Here is a 19,597-nt window from a genome sequence, read left to right as displayed (position 1 = left end):
TCCCCACTCAAAAAGTGACAATTCTACAAGAGCACCAGAGGCTGCTAATGCCGATGAGCTCCAGTGTGTATTTATGTGCAACTTAGAGAGAGAGAGAGAGAGAGAATCCTTGGTTTGGGCAATGATCCACTCACAGCAAGACACTACAAAATAGTCAGAGCACAAAATCACCACCTGACCATTTCTGGCAAAAGTTGTCATTTCCCTCCCTCAGACACGAACACTGACTCACAGGACCACACAGACAATCGAAAGGAGTAAAATGCAGTGTGCACGCAGCTACAAGTCAAGCAGCTATTTCACATTTATCAGGAAGGAAGTCACCGGTCTCTGAAGCAATGCTGTTTTTTTTTTTCTTTAAATGCTAAATATGGAAGCTGGGTCAGTTTTGTCTCACTTGAGACTTTTACAAGAGCAGGATATTAATTGCCCCACGCACTTAAAAATACACGTATGCGACCAAAAGCCATAACTTAAAGCTTACTGTCAAAATAAAACTACGTGTGCTGTCTGTGTGATTTTCTCATACTTGAGTAGATGGTCCTTGGTGCTGCGCGTCTTTGTGAGGAATCTTTCACCCAGCTTCTCCAGGTTGCGGCTGTAGTCCATCTCAATTTCTGCCTTCTTTCGAAAGAAGTCCTGCAGGTCCTGAAGCAGCTGCACCCTCAGCTCGCACTGCTGGTCCAAACACTTGAGCTGCTCCACCAGCTGAGCACGGACCTCTGAAAGGGTAAAAGGAAAAGGAGTACAGAGTCAGAGATGACGTTAGCTTTTTGGTTAACATAGCCATTGGCAAGGTGAAATCAAAACACGAATCGATGTTTAATGTGCAATCTTTGCTAAAAATCAAAGGCCTTTTCATATGTTGCTGTTGGCTATACACCACTACCATTAACACACATTTCACAATGATGTGTAAGATGTTAAAACAACCCCTTTACAGCTGACTGAATGACTGGATGTTCCAGTAAAACACCTGGCACTGTGTTGGCTTGGCTGAACTCCATTCCCCTCCCACCCGTCCGCAATGCACAGACGGCTAAGCGTGCGTGTGCGTTCCCATCATCATATTTATAAGTGTGCATCTGTGAGTGCGGGATCAGATATCATCTTCCACACAGACATATCTCCAGAGGCAGTCATTTATCCCAGCTTATCACTTTTCATTTTCCTCCTGCCTCCTCCCTCCTCGCCCTCATCGCTCCTCCATGCTGCTCTCCAGTCTGGCCCTCAAATTAATAGAGTGCACTCAGTGCAGGCACATTCAGTAACCGTATTCAATCACGGGCCGCAAAAAAGTTCTCTGGAGAATCCTGCCCATTGCAGCTACAGAACAGGAGACACAAATCATACACAGCAGCACTTCTGCACAGCCAAGGACACACACACACACACATGCACACACAGAGGTGATAAGCTGGATCAGTCCTGACAGCTGACAGATTAATGCTATGCTCCCATAGCTTCCTGCCAATGCCGAGCAGTCTGCATCTCTTAAACGAGTTAGGAAACAACACACGCATTTCTCTAATTGTCATCATGGCTAATCTACCACAGCTGTCATACCTCTACAACGCTGGCTGTACAGAAAGCGGATGGTTTTGGTCTCCATCCTGGCTTCAGTGATGTATGGATTCCCTTCAACAATATTCACACACTCAGACACACACATACAGACACACACGCGCAGTCATGCAGTCAGCTGCCTGTCCAGCCAGCAGCGACTGTTGATGCTGCCTTTGTGTTTAACAGCTGAGAGTGCAGTTTCTCATTACCACAAAGAGAAGTGGGATCTCTAAATGTGTCTGTGAGCACCCCACTCCTCCCACTTCTCTCTCTCTCTCTCTCGCTCTGTCTCATAAACACATACCTAAACACTGTGCCACCAGCCAGCGGCCACTGTCGTTCTTTACTGATTCAAAAACCAGAGTTGGGGAGTTTTAAGACACTGTGGGCAGGGGGGCAAAGGAATGCACACACCGAGCCTGTATCAGTGCTAATGACCTGGTGTGAACATTTGCTTTCATAACATGTGTTTTTGTCTCGCCGGCTGCATACGTGCGTGTTTGTGTGCAATTTTCTCGTCGCACGCCGTTGTCAATGATCCAGAGTGAGTCAATGTCCCGCCCCTTAAGGCTGTGACACAAAACCTTGTAATTAGCCCACCCACGACAACAACACACAACACCTCCAACAACAACAAACCTGTCCATCCATAAGGAACGTAAGAAGGTGACAGAAAGCATATGGTTATCAGCGTGGAAACAGCTTGAGGGGTGGAGGATATGTACAGGAGGGAATTTTTTTTTTAAAAAAAAGCGACAGCTGAGTCCCATGTGATCCAAATGTTTAGAAAGCAGATTTAATGGGTGGAAATTAATTTAATAGGGAGGCCGTGCCCTGAGCCCTGAAACCCCTCTCAGGCCCCTTACATTTACATTAGGATGAAGAGCGAGTTTGACGGCATGCTTCATTTATAAAATATATGGCTGCGTTACATGAGCTCTCCCCACTAAACCCTATTGGTACTGGCTGCTCGACACAATTTCCTTAAGGGGATGTAAAAAGCACAGACGGGTGACAAATTAAAGCAAAAATCCACCATAAAGTCTCATCACATGTGAGCAGAACTGCTTCATTGAGCTTTGATATTCATTCTCCAAGCCCCTGAAACTCTACTGCAGGGTTATAAAGCCATCCTGTATTGGGGGAGGGGGGGCACTGTAAAATATGCCTATAGAAAATATCCCATCAGTGTTCAGCTTCATAGGGCACAAAAAGACATTACGTGTAAGTGAGAGCATTTTCATACCAGTCACTGACCTCTCGTGCCGTGTGGATAAAGTAATCACTCAAATGTGTCAATACAAAGGGTCAAGTGGTCCCAAACCATGTCAGCATGACTGATAGGGGATAAAACATGCGGGTTGCCATTTCATTCGATTTGCCATCACTATGCATTTCCGTCTTTAACCACATAAATACCGCTACGACCAAAAGAAGCCGTTTGCTTAGTGAAAGGGAGTTTGCTACAAGAAAAAGGAGAGGCAGCAAGTCAAATAGATTCAGCATAGGTCTTCCCTTCGGTTTCATCCCTCTGCAATGATTATCATCCCCCAGCAAGTAAGAAATGGGATGTGAACTGGGATGTGAACTGGAATGTGACGCCTCCACCCCCTCCAGACAGTCCAGTCACATTTTCCAGGCAGATGAGAGCAGGTCTTGTAATCAGGCTCTGGGATTCTACTTTACTGATGCTCTTCTCCCTGTTTTTCTTCCCTCTCTCCCCTCCGCCTCCTCTGTCTGTAGTGCTGAAGGCTGTCTGGCTCTGTTTGCACGAGCCTCGTCCATACGCTTTTCAGTCTGTTTGCCCGTCCAGCCACACTACGATCACAAACAGGATCAGTTTGGAAAAGGAAGAGATGAATGCTACCTTTGAAGCAGCTAATCCTCTCTTTGGTTTCTATTAACACACATAGTGTATTTGTCTCCCAATAGAATATAGTCACACTACTGCATTTTTCTTTTTTCAGGATCAGTCTTTATTATTCATTTAGCTCTTTGACTCTCTCCAGACATAGCAGCCACTTGTTGGTGTGTTTGGGCAAGTTAGAAGGTTGTGTATAAATGATATCAGGGCAAATCATATGCCTGGAAGATTAGTGAGCTCACAAAGTAGCAGTGAAATCTGAGAAGTTCAATGTCTTTTTCCCATTTAGATTATTCCACCTACACCCACGTCTCCCTATGGTACATCATGGCTTATGATACATCATCATAGAAAAAGGAAGACGGCAAAAATAGATGATGGATGAAGACAGAATACTCTGAGTAAGGTGGCACTTCATTGGACTAAGAGTGCAGGCAGCTTGTCTGTGTTGCCTCAAATCAAACCTGAGACAGATGTGTCGCTGCGTATTAATGCGCGGATGGACACTGAGGAGGAAATTAAAGTAGAAAAAAAGGCATTACAACCATCGACCTGAAGTTCACGGTACATAGACAACCACAGCGTGAAGGCTAAACATAGCTTTCCCCCATCATTTCCTTTGCTTAGAGTTATTTCTGCAGCAAATTTCCCACCAGCTTAACGCTGTTTTGTTTTGTAACTGACAAAAGTGATGGTTGCCCTGGATGCCATTGTGTACTGGCCTACATACAGAAGCTACACATAATGCTACAAGGACTCATTATACCTGAAAACACCCTGAGCTATGGGCACACACACTCACACACACACACACAGAGCAATGTGACACTCTGAGTCCAAGTTGTCACTTTGAGCTGTTTTGACAGCAGCTTTCCAGCCTGCTCCTGGAAGCCCCGCCCTAGTTCTGTCCCCCTCCGTTACTATATTATTATTCCAGACACACACACACACACACACACACACACACACACACACACACACACACACACGCACGACAACTGTTTACAAGTATGTGATGAGTGTTTGAGACAAGGCTTGAAGTGGCTGGAGAAGGAGTGTGACAGAGAGTACAGACAACAGAGGAATGACAAACTACGACAGTCCACACAGTTGTGTTGATTTACAGGGTGCAGTAAAGTTCTGGTTTACGGCTCCTATTACTTTTAGTAACCACGTTCTATGTGTGCTCAAGTATGGAAATTCCCATTTCCCTTCTCTGCAGACTTTATTTATGTGACATTATTTTGTTGGAGCAAAATAATGCAAGGTGAGAAATATGTTAATATAGAGTAGAAAACCTGGCTGTATACATCAGGATTATCTCTCTGCAAGCTCTGGGCCTACAAACTGTGGTCCAGGTAATCAGTAATCACAGCAGGAACACAAGAACACACTCACACAGTACAGTTAACTAGGACTAAGAAATCCAAGTCAAACATTAGGAGATGTAGCTCCCAGCAAAGTACAATATTACCCATTCTTCTTGCTACGTTTGTGTTTATGCAGTAAGGCCTGGTCTTTGTTGCTCTGGGGACTGATACTGCAGCACGGGCTACAGAGAAGCTTATAAAAGAGGAGGGGAAGCAGAAGGGGGGTGGTAGTGGTTTTGTACCCCTGTGAGCTCATACCATTGTCCTCACAAGAATGAAAGAAGCAGAGAGAAAAGAAGAGAGAGGGGGGCGAAAAAGCACAAAGTAGTGTAAAGGGTGAGTAAGAGGGCGGGCACTGCGTCAGTGCGAAGAATATGACCATTCATCCCATACACACAGGAAGACAGGACACAGTTGACAGGTAGTCAGCTGGACCAGTTCATTACCAGCAGGGAGCAACACGAGAGGGGAGGGTTATACTAAAACAACTACAGGAAGCATATGTGTGTGTACGTGTGTGTAAGAGGGAGTGCAGGGGTTGGACTGATGTGTGTGTGTGTGTGTGTGTGTGGGTGTGTGTGTGTGTGTGTGTGTGTGTGTGTGTGTGTGTGCTGTGTTTTTCTCAGACTAAAAGGCCCTGAAGAAAAACAGGCAGCTGTGGAGTTCACCAGTATAACCCACCAACACTGAACCAGGCAACCAAAGAGAGAAGATGGACTGAGGGAGAGAAGATGGGCCAGGGGCTTACAGGTTGAAGGCAGTGAAAAGTGTGTGAGTGAGAGTGAAACAGAGACACGATGTTTAGGCCGTTGAATGAGTAGGTAGACTAAAGCCTCAAGTTGCAGGTAGTATTTCCTAATAAGATTCTTCAGCAGGGTGGACTCTATTAGTTCCAGACATGTCAAACTAATACTGTTTTAGTGTATATACACACACAGACACACACACACATGTACGCACACACACTCATGCACACACACTTGTGGAGAGAGGAGGAAAGGATAGAGTTACAGTACAGTAAGTGTTGGAGGGAAAGCTATTGCAGGAATGGAAAGATTCCAGCCAATGCCTTTTTCTTGGGTCTGGACATTTCCTCCAAAAACAAACACACACACTCTTACTCTTTCTCTCTGCGTCTCACTCTCTGTCACACACACACACACACACACACACACACACACACACGCACATGCATACATTAAAAGTTATAGAGGCATTTCCTCTCTCACCCAGACCCTAAAACTTTTAGGAAAAGTAGTGTCGTCTTAAGAAGGCAAGTTAACAAGCTTCGCGACTTGTAGACATGGAAAACCATCCCAAAGCCAAACCGCTGCAAATGTACTGTTCAGCAGAGGAGAGGAGGGACCGGCAGCGAGTTCGACGGCAGAGAAATAAACGCTGGGCTATGGTCGGGCATAAACGAATAAATGGCATAAAACATCAACGTTTACTGGTGTCACTATGGTACTTTATTAGTTTCCATTTTCAACTAACGTCATAATGCTGGTGAATATATATAGTGATACTTTCGGGAAGGCGAGGATGCAAGCTCCTGACCTTTCTCACACGCACACACACTTTCATATAGCAAAGCAGCATTAAAGCTTGATTGCTTGGCAGGCAGGGTTATCATTTTCTTTGTCAGCGTTTAGAAATCCAAAACACGAGTGCACGTGTGTCTGCATTCGAACAAACTCAAGCAGTGATTTGCCCCATGTCCGGACAGCTATGGGGGAGTAGCTGTTTATATTGTGCTTATTGCTTATCTGAAGTCTGGAGAACATATGCATAGTTGCCGCATTATAGCGGAGTGACATCTGCACAGAGCCTCTTGCTGACCCTTTTGATGACCAAATTTACGTCACTCTGACCGAGGCGATAATTAAACACTGCCGTCAGAGAGGCCTTATTTATTTCACAATTGTAAAGGAAGTATTTTGGATCTCCAGCAACACTTAATGGATTTCTTCATTCTTCATCTCCACCAACCTACTCTACCTCTGCTCTCGCTGTAGCAAAGTAGAATATTACAAAAAAATGTTTAACATTATATTAAATCTAAGGGTGCTTTTCATAAAGCCTCTACCCTGGAAGCAAGGAAACAGCCTCTAAGGCATGGCTGAGCGCTAACAGGATTTGTATATCAGCACTCCTAAAACTCACTAATCAATAGGCAATCTTACTCTTCATTTATACAATCTACAAAAGACCCAAAGGGGGCAAATGATGTATTATGTGTGTGCTGATGCGGTGACTTCTTCTAGGTTTCCTATATTAACTTTCCCTTCCAGCTCTCAGCAATAAAGGGGAAAAAGCATGCTTCTCTCAGTGACCCAGATATACTACATCAGAAGATTAGACATCAAATGGGAGTTTTTAAGTATCAAAGTGACCAAATGCTAAAATAAGACAAAAACACTTCTGAAAAAACTACTAGTCATTCCATGATATTGGAGATACGCTTCCCCTCCCCACTGAGTTTTGCTTGGTAACTGTTACTCTTTGTCCACGATGCCCTCTTTGGTGGTGGTTGCGAGGGAGCAGGGAGAGGGGGAGGCAGTGTGAGAGAAACATGAAAAAGAGGTGACGAGGAGGAAGAGGGGGGGTGTTTTTGCAGGGGGTTTAGTACTCAGCAGGGGTAAATTCCACGGCACTGCTCCACACCTCTGTGGTCAGATCAGGAAGTCATTAACCCTTTATGTGACAGTAGGATGCTTTATGTCCAACTGTAGGAAAGACAGAGGACGTTTCTATGATCGAGTACATTTTTTTGTGGCCATGCAAGCTACCGTCAGGGTTCCTTGCACTCTGTGAGCAAAGAGCAGAGGTCAAGGGTCAGGGGTCTGCAAAGTTACTGGAGGGGGTCAGTCTCCCATGTCAACCAGCTGGTTACAACTATCGGTTTCAGCTCCAAAGAACGCTCAGCTTGTTTCTAAGTGTTCCTGCAGAGTCTATTCTTTTACCAGATCGTTATTTCTTTTTGCAGCCATGCTTTCCAGGAGTATGTTCTACTTCTTTGCATTTACCTCTCCTGACACCCATATCTCTTTCTAGCCATCGCGTGCACAGCACACAAGCATTTGTGTGGTGGCAGACAGAATGTGGGGTTAAAAACTGGGGGCTGGGGGTTTCTACGCATAATAAAAAAAGGCCGCTTATCAAAAGTTAACTAGCTTCTTTCGCTCCCTTTCAGGCACCGCCTGCTCCACTAACCCACTCGAGAACGGCACTGGGGGAGGGGTACGTCCCACACACGCGGGAACTGGAGGGAAGCAATTCTGGTAAAGAAGCGAATAACGATTATCTTCCTGTTTAGTTTAAAATGCTATTGAAGTGTAGGTACTGGACTCTGACTTCACAGACAACCTAATCAGCAATCAGATATCCAGAGTCTGTGATCAACTTCTCGGTTCAACCGAGATGAGCGGCACTAAATGAGATCACACGTTATCCTATAATTTAGCAACTCACAAGATTTGAGACTGACCTTCTTGAATTATTGGCCTCAAGGCTAATTTCAGTGTCCTTTCTGTGTGTTTGTGGATGCTGTTCATGCTGAAGGGTACCATCCACCTGGTGTCACCTCTATTTCCTGTCTCTGTTGGACACAGCCATCTGGGCCTCAGTCTGTTCCAGCAGGCCTCATCTCTGTCTCTCTCTCCCTCTGTTTCCATCTCATACACTTTCCAGCTTTGGCGCACACACACACACACACATATACGCTCTCCACAGGGAAACTATTACAGTATAGAGCTCTATGCCATCTGTCTGAGGAGGTATGGACAGGTATCAGACAAAAACCCACACACGCACACATATCATATCACCCTGAGCCAACAGCAATATTAAGCTGAGCTCTCCCACTGTGCATGTGTGTCCACACCCTTTCCAGTGTTTCAAAATGGCCAGTGCATAACGCGCCCCCCCATGTTAATCAGCTTAGCAGCCAGTCAGGAGATTTGACTAATCCAAAACACAAGCATGGGAAGAAGCCCACTGAGTGTATGTCTGTCTGTGCAAGTGGTCTTGTCTGACAGTGCGTGGAATAACTTAAATCAGCCTCGACATTTCCAGGCAACACTCTCTTAAAGCAACAAGCATTACCACAATCATCCAAGGCTAGTTTCAAACAGCAAAGGATGGGGAAGAGGATGCCTTTCATGTGCGGAAGCATCACCGGGCGGGTAAAGGTTCTTCCCCGTCTTTATTAGCGTGTTAACACTCGTCATAATCCCAGCGATTGAGCGGCAGCGTGTAATCATTTCTTACTTCTAGATTAAACAGTCATCAGTCGTGCAGTCATCTTCATCTTTATTTCACTCCTCAGTAAGAATTAGCCCAGTCATCACTAATGATTCACCGGGACCTTGAGGGCTGTGTAGGCATGTGCACGTAAAGGCCCCCCCGAGAGGAGTATCAGGGCTTTGAAGTGCGTAATGGAAACCTTTCTGTCATTTAATAAAGAGCTATGACAGCATTTGCCGCACAGGAGAGGGGAAACACACATGCATATTCTCAGCGAGGAAATGCTGCATGATACTAAACACGTGTGAGTGACTCGTATGGATGTCCTTATGCAGCAAAGTCTTATCGCGACACTGCATGAGAAATCAGTGGCATGTTGAAAATGGCTGAAGGAAAAATGATAGAGATCAAGATAGGACGCAGTGAGAGCTGAGAGCAGAGGCTGGGCAGCAACACATGAGTTAAAGGCCGTATCTGCTGATGGCTGCTGATCTTTATCCGAGCGCCGGCGGAAGGCACGGAGGCCAGGAGAAAAAGAGCAAAGGGGAGCATCACACAAAGGATGAAACCCAGAGCAGCAGATGATAACATGAGATGCTATCAACGCATCCGACTCGAGGTCAAATCGCCACAGCCTTCAGCTGCAGCTCTCTCCGAAACAGGAGGGGCACATACGCAAGGTAAAGGAATGCAGAACTACATGAATCCTAATATAAAAAGACAGCTCACCCCAAAAATCAAATAGACGTTGTTTTTATATTTTTAATCTTATCCATCTATCCATGTTTTAAACCACATATCCAACTTATGATAGTAGGGTGCTGTTTATACATACATATCAGTCTAGGAGACAACAGCTCCCGAGATGTCTGCTTTCTCTTAAATATAATGAAACAAGATGCCACATGCCTCATGGTGCTGAAAAGGGAGCAGAAATATACTTAAAAATCTCTGCAGCATTCTATTTTTTTCCTGGAAGAATCTTTATTCTTCCATTATAAAAAAAAAATCCCTGAAGAACAACCACTCGGCTGCGAAGAGCGGTTTAATAATGAATTCGATTATCAACAGAAAAACAACAGCATATTTTGACTGTCTGTGTTGTTCATGGAGAAAGGAAATGCAATTTGTTCCGGCTTTTAAAATCTGCTTCTTCTTCTTCTTTTTTTCTGTTAGTTTTTTATATTTTGGTAAACAGATGGTAAATGACACTCTAGGGAAAATGTAGTGATGTTTTTACTACTATTTTCTTCACATTTTACTGATTAAAACAATAACGGATGAGGAAAGTAATCACTGGTTGGGGGATAGAAGTATTTAGAACATATATGTACACGTGTATTATTAAAACATCCTCTGTGTGGATGGAAACAACGTATGTCACAATTAGACTGCAGTGCAGCTAATGCGGTCACCTGCCTTTCTGCCTCTACCTCTACGCATCTCTCCAACCCACTAGTGCAATGGTAATTTCTCTGCTCTGTGCAAGTGTGCATGCATGCACTTTTTACACATTATGGAAATCAGACATGAGTCTAACTGCTGCAGAGGGACTGGGAGTAGAGAGAGAGCGATAGAAACTGGGCCATGCTCCAAGAGGAGGCTACCAGCAAAGACAACAACTCCACACCTCAGCACAACAAACCACCACATGCAGTTCTGTGTAACGGCACAAAAACTTCACAGGGGATTTTTTTTTTTTGTTTCTCCTCTTCTTCTTTTTCCCTGCAGCACTGTTCGGGCTTTAACTGGCTTTCCACGATAAAAAACAAAACAAAACAGTTACTCTTCTTCCTTGGGGCGGACCGAGAGAGTGAGGACAACTTTTTCTTACACCCCGAGCAATCAATGTACAACAACAGTCCTACGCCTGCGATTAGGATGGGTAACTTGGGGGAAAGCAATTAACCAGCTTTCATTTTAGACACTTGGCTTCCATCTATCACATTTACACCCCTTTTTTTTTTAAACATAATTATTTCATGTGCAGACATAATGAGATGCTTGCAGCATCAACTGGTTTGGATTATCCAATCATCAACGAAGGGTTACAAAAGAGACTTCTCACAGACGGCCAATAAATGCACTTTTTTACAGTATTTAAATACATTTTTACTGAACGTTACTGCTTCAAGTGCGATTGAATCACAGTGTCCTGAAGACAAAATCAACTATTTGAGGCAGTGACCGAAGGAGGGCAGGAAGAGTCACAAGCGCACATACTGACCCATGAGGCTCGGATCATGGGTTATCAGATTTGGTGTATCCAAGTACCCATGTCATGAAAACAGATACTTCTGTAAAAGGGGGGAATAAAGAAGGGCCTAGGTCATTGTTCAGTTGTCCACACTCTGCCTGTTCATTTTTCCCTCTTCCATTAGCGCTGAGCCCTTTAATGAATATTTTGGGCTTCTTGACCTACCAAGGAAAGCAGCAAATGAGATTACAGAAAACACATAAGTCAGGTTATTCATTTCAGCAGGCTTAGGAGAGTGCTATGAGAGTGAAACAAGATTACAATAATCATAGACTGCAAGCAGTACTGTGCAAAAGTCCTGAGTCAGCCCTCAATTTCGCTGTGCAAGAAACTGCACAGTGACAATAAAAAAGTCTAAGTCTCATTTCTTTATATTTTGTGTCCGTGGAGCCAGATTTTCTTGTAACTTTTTAAAAGCGGTCTTGCACAATACTTCAGTCCAGTCCTCACCATTTTTAAAGGAAGGTTTCTCTTTCATGAGTTCAGCAACTCAACATTGACCTGTGAACCATTAAGCATAAAAAAAATCATCTAAATTAAGCGATGAACCAGTGTTGTACCTACACATAACAGACAACGCAGCGCAGAACCAATTTTAAATTGTATCTTTAGCCATTTGCTGCTAGCAGGCTGCCACAAATGTACACCATTAGTTGTTACTTTTTTTAGCAGACATATGTCTGAGAGGCATAAAATAGTATGAGCTTTTAGCATTTTAGCATGCTGTGCAATTTGCCCAGAGAAACAAAACAACACAAAAACCAAAGAAGAAACTGAAAAAGCAGCTGACCTTAAAACACAATCTACAGCAGATGAACAGTATCTGAAAGCCCCCGTCACTGTTGGGGGTCCATTTCAGCCAGCAGTGCTGGGGCTCTTAAAATGAATTGTGTTAAAATTAAAACTCATAATTATAAACACAGATATATGGTCAAATTCTGATCCAGCATGCAACACATCTGGAAAGCATCTGATTGGCAACAGCTTCATTTTTCAGCATACCAGTGATCGAAAAAACACACTACCAACGCAGTAAAAACATACCACCCAATGCAACACTATCAGTCATGGACTGGCCTCCCCGCAGTTTGGGATCATCTCAACAGAGAACAGAACAAAAGGCAGCCAACATCCAAACACGAGCTTTGAATGTCCTTCAACAAGTCTGGATAATTATTCCTAAGCACTACTTAAAATACTTAAAGAAACAACAAGAAAGCTGCCTAAGAGAGTTCAAGCTGTGTTAAAGAATAAAGGTGATCATACCAAATACTTCTCAAGCTTGTTAGAACTCTATACATGTATTTTTAGGATTTGAGGTACAGAGATGCTAATGCAGTATGCTGATGCAAAACCAGATAAAAACCAAGAGACCATGCAAGAACTTCCTGACCTGGTCAGCAGTATAAAAATAATTTATTTTCACACCTTTCTAAGTTTGATATTCTGTAACAGTCTGCAGCTGGCCAAATGTCATTAAAAGCACAGGACAGGTTGTCATTTGAACTTCTTCATAATGAAGATACAGCATCCTTTCATACACAAATGCATCAAACTAAAGCAGACTTTTGCACACCTAGTAGGACATTCTTGCACATGGCAGATTTGTGATTGGGTGTTTACCAAATAAAGATCTAAAAAAAAATTAACCTCCCTGCAGCAGAGCAAATTAGGGTCAGTTAAAGTTCAGTAACTTAAGCTCTTTTCTGTTGCTGAGTGAATAAAGTAAGAAAGTGCAACTTCAGGCAATTTCCAGACCTGATTCTTCCGATACCGTCTCACTCTCAGGACAAAGACATTGTATAGGCTAGTGTTACAGGCTGCATGTTTTCACTGTACACTCAGGTAAGCCTTAAGCTAATCTTCACTGTACCTCTGAAGTAAAACCCAAAGAAAAAAGAAAACATGGTTCAGAAATAACTCACCTGTCAGAATTATCTCAGATAAAGCCTGAGAGAAATGATACCTGGAGGATGTGTTTATAAGCACTGCAGGGTAAGCCTGAGGATATGCTAATACACCGTGTCACAACCTCTGTGCTCCTCAAACGCACAAAAACACTCTGTTATTTTTACTTTCTCACACATACTTATTTGATTAGCAAGCATGACATAGCACCTCAAATCAGCATCTCAAATATCACCCTCTAATTCAATGTCAGAATATCAGCACAGTCAGACGTGCTGGATGAACAGTCTACTTCACTTTAAAAAAAAATTGACTATGTTGAAAAAAGAATCAATTAAAAGTATTCATTAAACCCACAGTCTGCCCTTCTCATGCTTTTACTTTGTTCCTTGATGTATTTTTTGCACTTGTCCCCACAGGTGGTGAACTCTCACACACATAGCATTACCCCCATCGGGCTATTTGGTACTCAAAGCATGTCTGGTACCCATAATCCTTCACTCTTTGTAGTCAGACACCTAAATAAACCAAGACACTGGTACTCCCATATAGGAAAGACATCCACTCAATGCTAATAGTAATCAATCACACAGACTTGATACCAGGGAGCCAGCGGGTTAAAAACCCTTTATCGTCCAAGTCTTCATGTCTACTTGTAGTTTGCTGTCACAGTGGCAGATTTCAGTGTGATGTAGACTGTGGTTCATGTTTTTGATCCTTTTAACCAATAAGCACTTGACCTATAACTAGGATCACTGACCAAACGCAATATTCTGGGACTGTACAAACACGAGTCTCTGTAGCCTTTGTGTTAGTTGTATTTCCTTAATTTGCTACGCTAGGTCTTGAGCCAGTTGTGTTGCTGGTCTGCTAGTCTTCACCTACCCATCTGGACAGGCTGTGGATTGAAAGCTCTTACACATATTATTATGGACTATTCTAATTTACAGGTCCAAAAAGACAAAGGAGAAAATTATATGTACTTTGATACATATGAGGACTGCTGGTCAAAATAAGTAGAACCTGCTGAGCAGTGTTTTCCCTTCTCATGAGGCTTCACATTCATGGATGCATGATTAAAACTGGACTTCCAAGTTCTTTTTTCCCTCAGTACCTTCAATAACATGTCCCAACCCACACACTTGCTATTAGTGTGAAGACAGCCTTAATGATTAAACTTCATGTCTGTGTTGAATCCTCAATAAAAGCAAGTAAACGTCCACTGAAATGTGCATAAGCAAGACGCTGAGCAGAGGATCGCCTCTCGGTAGCTGACCCCGAGCGGTGACTTCCCCGAGGAGGAGAGACAGTGACGAGATAAACTTCTGGAAGCGTCAGATTTTTTGATTAAACTGCCAGTTGTTTTCGGCCCTGTGGTTAAATGCTACTGGTCAACTTTCTCATGCTTTCTGCCCTTTGAAACTTTGGAAGTCTGCTATCTAGTGAGTTTCAAACACATGACAGAAAACAAAGCTATCTGTGCTCAGGAATGGACAGCCCTGATACCAAGAGAGAATATACCTCTTGAGTGAGTGGAGAGTGGAACACGAGGTCAGTGACTCTGCACTGAGTGTGTGTTCAATTTTGTGCATGATGTCATGTGTGTTTATCAGAGAGAGGACATGGTGGAATCACTGCAACACAATAGAGTACCGCAGTGTGGGTGGCCACACCCTTTCCTCTTAGCTCCCCCTAACAGACTTTTCTCCAGCCCCCAAAAAACTGCCTTGACAAGATTTTTAAAAAAAGAAAAGAAAAGAAAAGCACAGAGGTGGGAGAAGAAGGGAGGGAATGGAATAAAATCCCTGACATTTTCTTTTTTTTAAACACAACAAGAGCAAAAGAAAACCATGGGAGAGAAGAGGGGAAAATAAGATACTAATATAAGTAAGAATGAGAGATTTGAGAGCTTATTAGCTTTAGTGGAAACTTGACAGCAAGACTCTAAAGACAAAATTGAGTAGAATGGGAAAGGGGATGGAAAGAAACAAAATGGGTGTACAGTAATAGTCTAAAAAGCCATAGATAAATACAGGGGAACCTACAGGGGAGGTTAAGACCAAAAACACTGAGCTGTGTCAACAAGTGTAGCTGAATTATTGATGATGACTATGAGTTAAAGGATGAGAAGAAGGAGCACCTTCAGTGTAATCTCCCAGTGTACCTGTGCTCATATACGTAGAGTCACCTGGAAAAGATACCATGACATTAATGCTTGACAACCGGATGGGCTCCAGAGATGGGAGCAGATCCCCAGGCACAGTCTGTGACTGTCAGGAAAACAAAAAGGTCAAGGGTTGCAGCAGAACAGAGGTAGGAATGTGGTCAACACCTGTTCTAAACTTGCAATAGCAGACTCAGACAGAGTATTAGGAGTAAGCCACAAGGTACACAAAGCAAATAAGATGCTCATTAGGACCGTTTATTATTTGGCAGTTCTCATTAGCTTGAAATACTACAAAGAGCAGTCTTCTTACTTTGCTTTATCCCTTCCCTGCTCATGTTTTTTCTGTCTCCCTGCCAGGTCCTCTTTCTTATCCGCAGTGGAAGCCTGTTTGATCTAACGGAGTCCTGCTGTTCTGGCTCTTCAGCTCCCAGATACCAGGCACACACTCCTCCCTCACTCACTACAGAGGAGAGCTCCCTTTTTCTTACTCCTTCACAAAAAAAGAAAAAAGAGAGAGAAAGAGAGAATCACAGGCCCTCCACCCCCCCCCCTCCTTTTTAGAAATCAGACACATTCTCCCTCTTGTACAAGAAACAACTAAATAATTCATGAATTCAAAATGGCCTCGCTGCTGTAGAAGCTGCGCTGAGGCCAGCTGCACTGCGTGCATATGGACCATGTAGCTATGTAAGCTATGTTGACGATGTATTTCAATCAGAGGACAGTGCCTATCATTGTCATCACCAGCAAAGCAGGACACAATGGAGAGGGATACAGCCAGGGACCTGACTCACACATACTGTAAGGCTTCCTGGCTGTTTTCGGTAACAAAGGCACTGAACAATGGGTGGTAAGTGTCAACGTGCTGTGTGGTGATACAATAGCGGCTTTACCACACAAAAAAAATTGTACCCGCCTGGTATTCCTTGGTTTTACTGGATTTCCACATGCTGTTGCCTGTCATAGCTCATTAACTACAGTTTTTGTATATTTAACATAACTCTCAGCTGTCTTTAAAAAGTACAGCATCAGGAACAGACGGTGAGAAACACTGTCGAGTTTATCCATACAGCCATGTTCATTTCTCATTAACGTCCAGATTTGATTAGATTTTTTATTTTTAGTATCAATATTATTTAAGAATTAAACAAAGAAACCAATGAATACTTTGTAGTAGATTCCACTTCATGATGCGTTGAATGTTTTCATTCAGTGATATGTTTGGACTGCAGGACGCTCAGTTCAGCACTTGGGTTGCTGTTTAGCATTACCTTGCTGAAATATGCAAGCTCTTCCCTGGATGGGAGCGTACGTTGCTCTAAAACCTGATTTCTATGATACAGTCACTCACGCCTGTTTTTAATGCAGTGTAGCCTGAGAGCTCGAAGATCACATTCGTCTGATTTTGATTTTTAGCCTTGCCATTTGCACAGAGATTTCTTCATGTTCTATCTTTTGATGAGAATATGTACTGTAGATAATGACACATTCAAAGTCTTTGCAGTTTTACACTTAAGAACATTATTGTGAAATTATGCCACAATTTTAAGGATATAATTTTACAGATTTCTGAATGTCTGCCCATGTTTCTGCCTTTCAAAGACGCTCTTTTTTAAACTCTTACACTGAGCTCATATTTCTCATTGAATAGTAAAATGTCTCAGTTTAGACTTCGGATATGTTTTATTTGTTCTCTTATGAATAAAATACAGGTTTAAGAGATTTGCAAATCACTGGATTGTGTTTTTAATTACATTTTACATTACATCCCAACTTTTGTTTTGCAGTTGGGGTTGTATAATACAATACTTGTAACAGTTGTGACTTGTTGTTGGTTTGGATACTCAAAATAGCCAATCTAGGTGGCACATTTTCAAGTGAACTCTTGAACCTAGGTTATTAAAAGTTATTGCCAAATTAACCGGCACTTAAGTCCTAATGCACATCTGTCTGCATAAAACTTTCTGGGATGCCACAATTTATCGACAGGATCTTTAAAAAGAAGAAAAGATAAAGCTAACGGTACAATAAATGTGCAAAGCGACGCAACCATAATGACTCCTCTTGGTCCACATTCATACTCAGACTCAGCAAGAAGGAATCCACCATTCCAGGCTGGGAAACTCTCCTCTGCATTCCTTAGAGGGAATACCAACGACACATGACAAGAGCCCCACTCACACTGAGTCACTTGCCTGCCTCCCACTTCAGCCTTTACATTACAGAGAATGCCTGTGTAGATATGTGTTATGGACAGCAACCTTTACCACGCAACACTGCCCTCAGACAGAAAGAAAACAAAGAGATGTGGGTGAAGCAAGTTACTGAGGGAAAAAGAAGAAGAGAAAAGGGATAGAGGTCACAAGAACATGCTTGTGTCAAACAGCTATGCCACAAATGTGCTGAAGTGATTGATGGGAAGGTTCTCTGTGCTGAAGGACATCCTTCATCTTCCCCCCGCCTTTAGGTTTTCTTTGGCAAAATCTCTGTCATCCAGAATTTCAGGGCTTTTCATTACTGAGTTTTGTTTGGGTTTTTGGATAGCTTTTTTTTAAACCTCCTGGTCTCAATTTTCAGTTTTGCACAGATCCAAGCAGAAGCTGACTCCCTACTTCTATCTCTTATACATGAACCATTATCACAGACCTCGAGAGAATCAGGTCCAGGCATTATCTCTCAGATGTAGAACACAAGAGCTTCTATATGTATTCTGGATCCTCACTGCTTCCATTTGGATTTAGTCAGGAGTGACACCTAAGCAGAGGATACAGGAGGCAGGACGCATGACACCTGTGAACACTGTGAATTCTCAGGACAGTTACCTGCTCTACTCCCACGTGGGCTCAATCGGACACGATGCACTCTTTGTACTAGAGAGCTGTCAGTGCAGACCAATAACGTCCAGCCTGATTGATTCAGATGTTTGCATTCCCAAGTACAACTTCACCAGGTGCTGTCTAGACAAGTTCAGGGCTGTAATACATGTGAAAAACAACTTCTATTATAGTACACACGGTATATTATCTGTATGGAAAGTTATATGGAGACCCACTCCAACCCCTGTCCTGCATGCGCCACTGCACAATAGGAATGAGTGTGTGTGCACGTATGAGGGGTGGGATGTTCCCGTTTCCACTCTGTTTGAAGCACATGGGCTGAGTCGGAATGTAAAGGGGGAGGAAGCAGCAGTGGGAGGGTCAGGGGATGGGTGAAGGCGGTAATCTGAGAGGGGTATCCCACGGTGATAGGCCAGCACATGGTCTTTACACACTACTATGAGCCTGGTGCAAAAGGAGAGCGATACCAGCAAAAAAGTCTTCACTATCAATCACAGGCCTCAATAGAGGAATACAGCAGCGCATACTGAAGGGGTCACCACATCATACTTTAACCACCTACGATGCTTGTTTAGTGACAATATGACAGTCATTGCTTCCCCTAAAAATATCCAAGTCATGTTCTCGCCTACACTTTAAACTTTAACTCAGTATTCTGCTGCTTCCAACTTTCTTCATGAGGGGATACTTCTCCTTTAATAAACAAAAATAGGGCAAAATCACAAGCTTTAACTTATGTGCATGTTTTTGGGGGGTTTGTTCTTCTTCTATTTTTCTTTAAATTAGACCCAGGCCCAGATATTTTTCTTCTGGCTAATAATTTGCAGTTGCATCACTGCAGCTTCAAAACACGCCTGACTGTACTATGATGCAGGATTCTTCAAACCACCCTGTTTAAACCACTTACAAAGGGAAAAAAGTAGCACTAAAATATAAATAACATCTAGTCTGACAAGAGTGAGAAATGAACTACAGTCAGTTTTGGAAAAATAATGGTTCATAAATTGTTTTTCAACAAATCCCATAGCCATACATCAAAACACGCTGCATTTCCCCCAAGCACCATCATGCAAAGCATCTAACTCCAGCCTGAACGAACACACGTCTACCACAGAATCAATAAAAAACTGACTGTGGCTACACAGTCAAATGATTGCAGGGCATTTGTGTTAAATGGCATCTGGTTGCATAAGTCAACAATACAAATGGCAAATCAGTGTATGCGATTATTGTCTGTATCAACTGTACTCCACAGCCTACAGCCAGCCACACTTAAACACGAGAAGAGCACATATAAGCAAGCTCTTCTTACAGGTACACACAGAGTATTGCCCCCTGGCCATGCTCAGTGACAGTCAGCTACAGCTCCTGCATTCAGATAAA

The 19,597-nt window shown here is 43.0% G+C and overlaps 1 protein-coding gene across 4 annotated transcripts in view; it reads right to left on the bottom strand.

The window, feature by feature from the left end:
* Positions 1-19,597, bottom strand: part of srgap2 (SLIT-ROBO Rho GTPase activating protein 2) — a 56,725-nt gene that overhangs the window by 25,321 nt on the left and 11,807 nt on the right. For 3 of the 4 annotated variants that reach the window (XM_006784396.3, XM_006784398.3, XM_006784397.3), the window contains one exon: positions 530-722. In XM_006784396.3, the coding sequence (XP_006784459.1) occupies positions 530-722 (193 nt within the window). Of the gene's footprint in view, positions 1-529; positions 723-1,566; positions 1,697-19,597 lie in introns of those variants that run through there. The other variant, XM_087840669.1, reaches the window with a different exon arrangement.

The sequence above is a fragment of the Neolamprologus brichardi genome, chromosome 5 (genome assembly GCF_056152115.1).
Source record: "Neolamprologus brichardi isolate AB-2024 chromosome 5, ASM5615211v1, whole genome shotgun sequence".
In the NCBI taxonomy this organism is placed as follows: domain Eukaryota; kingdom Metazoa; phylum Chordata; class Actinopteri; order Cichliformes; family Cichlidae; genus Neolamprologus; species Neolamprologus brichardi.
The sequence above is the reverse complement of the archived record's forward strand: the minus strand, read 5'-3'. Positions and strand labels throughout refer to the sequence as shown.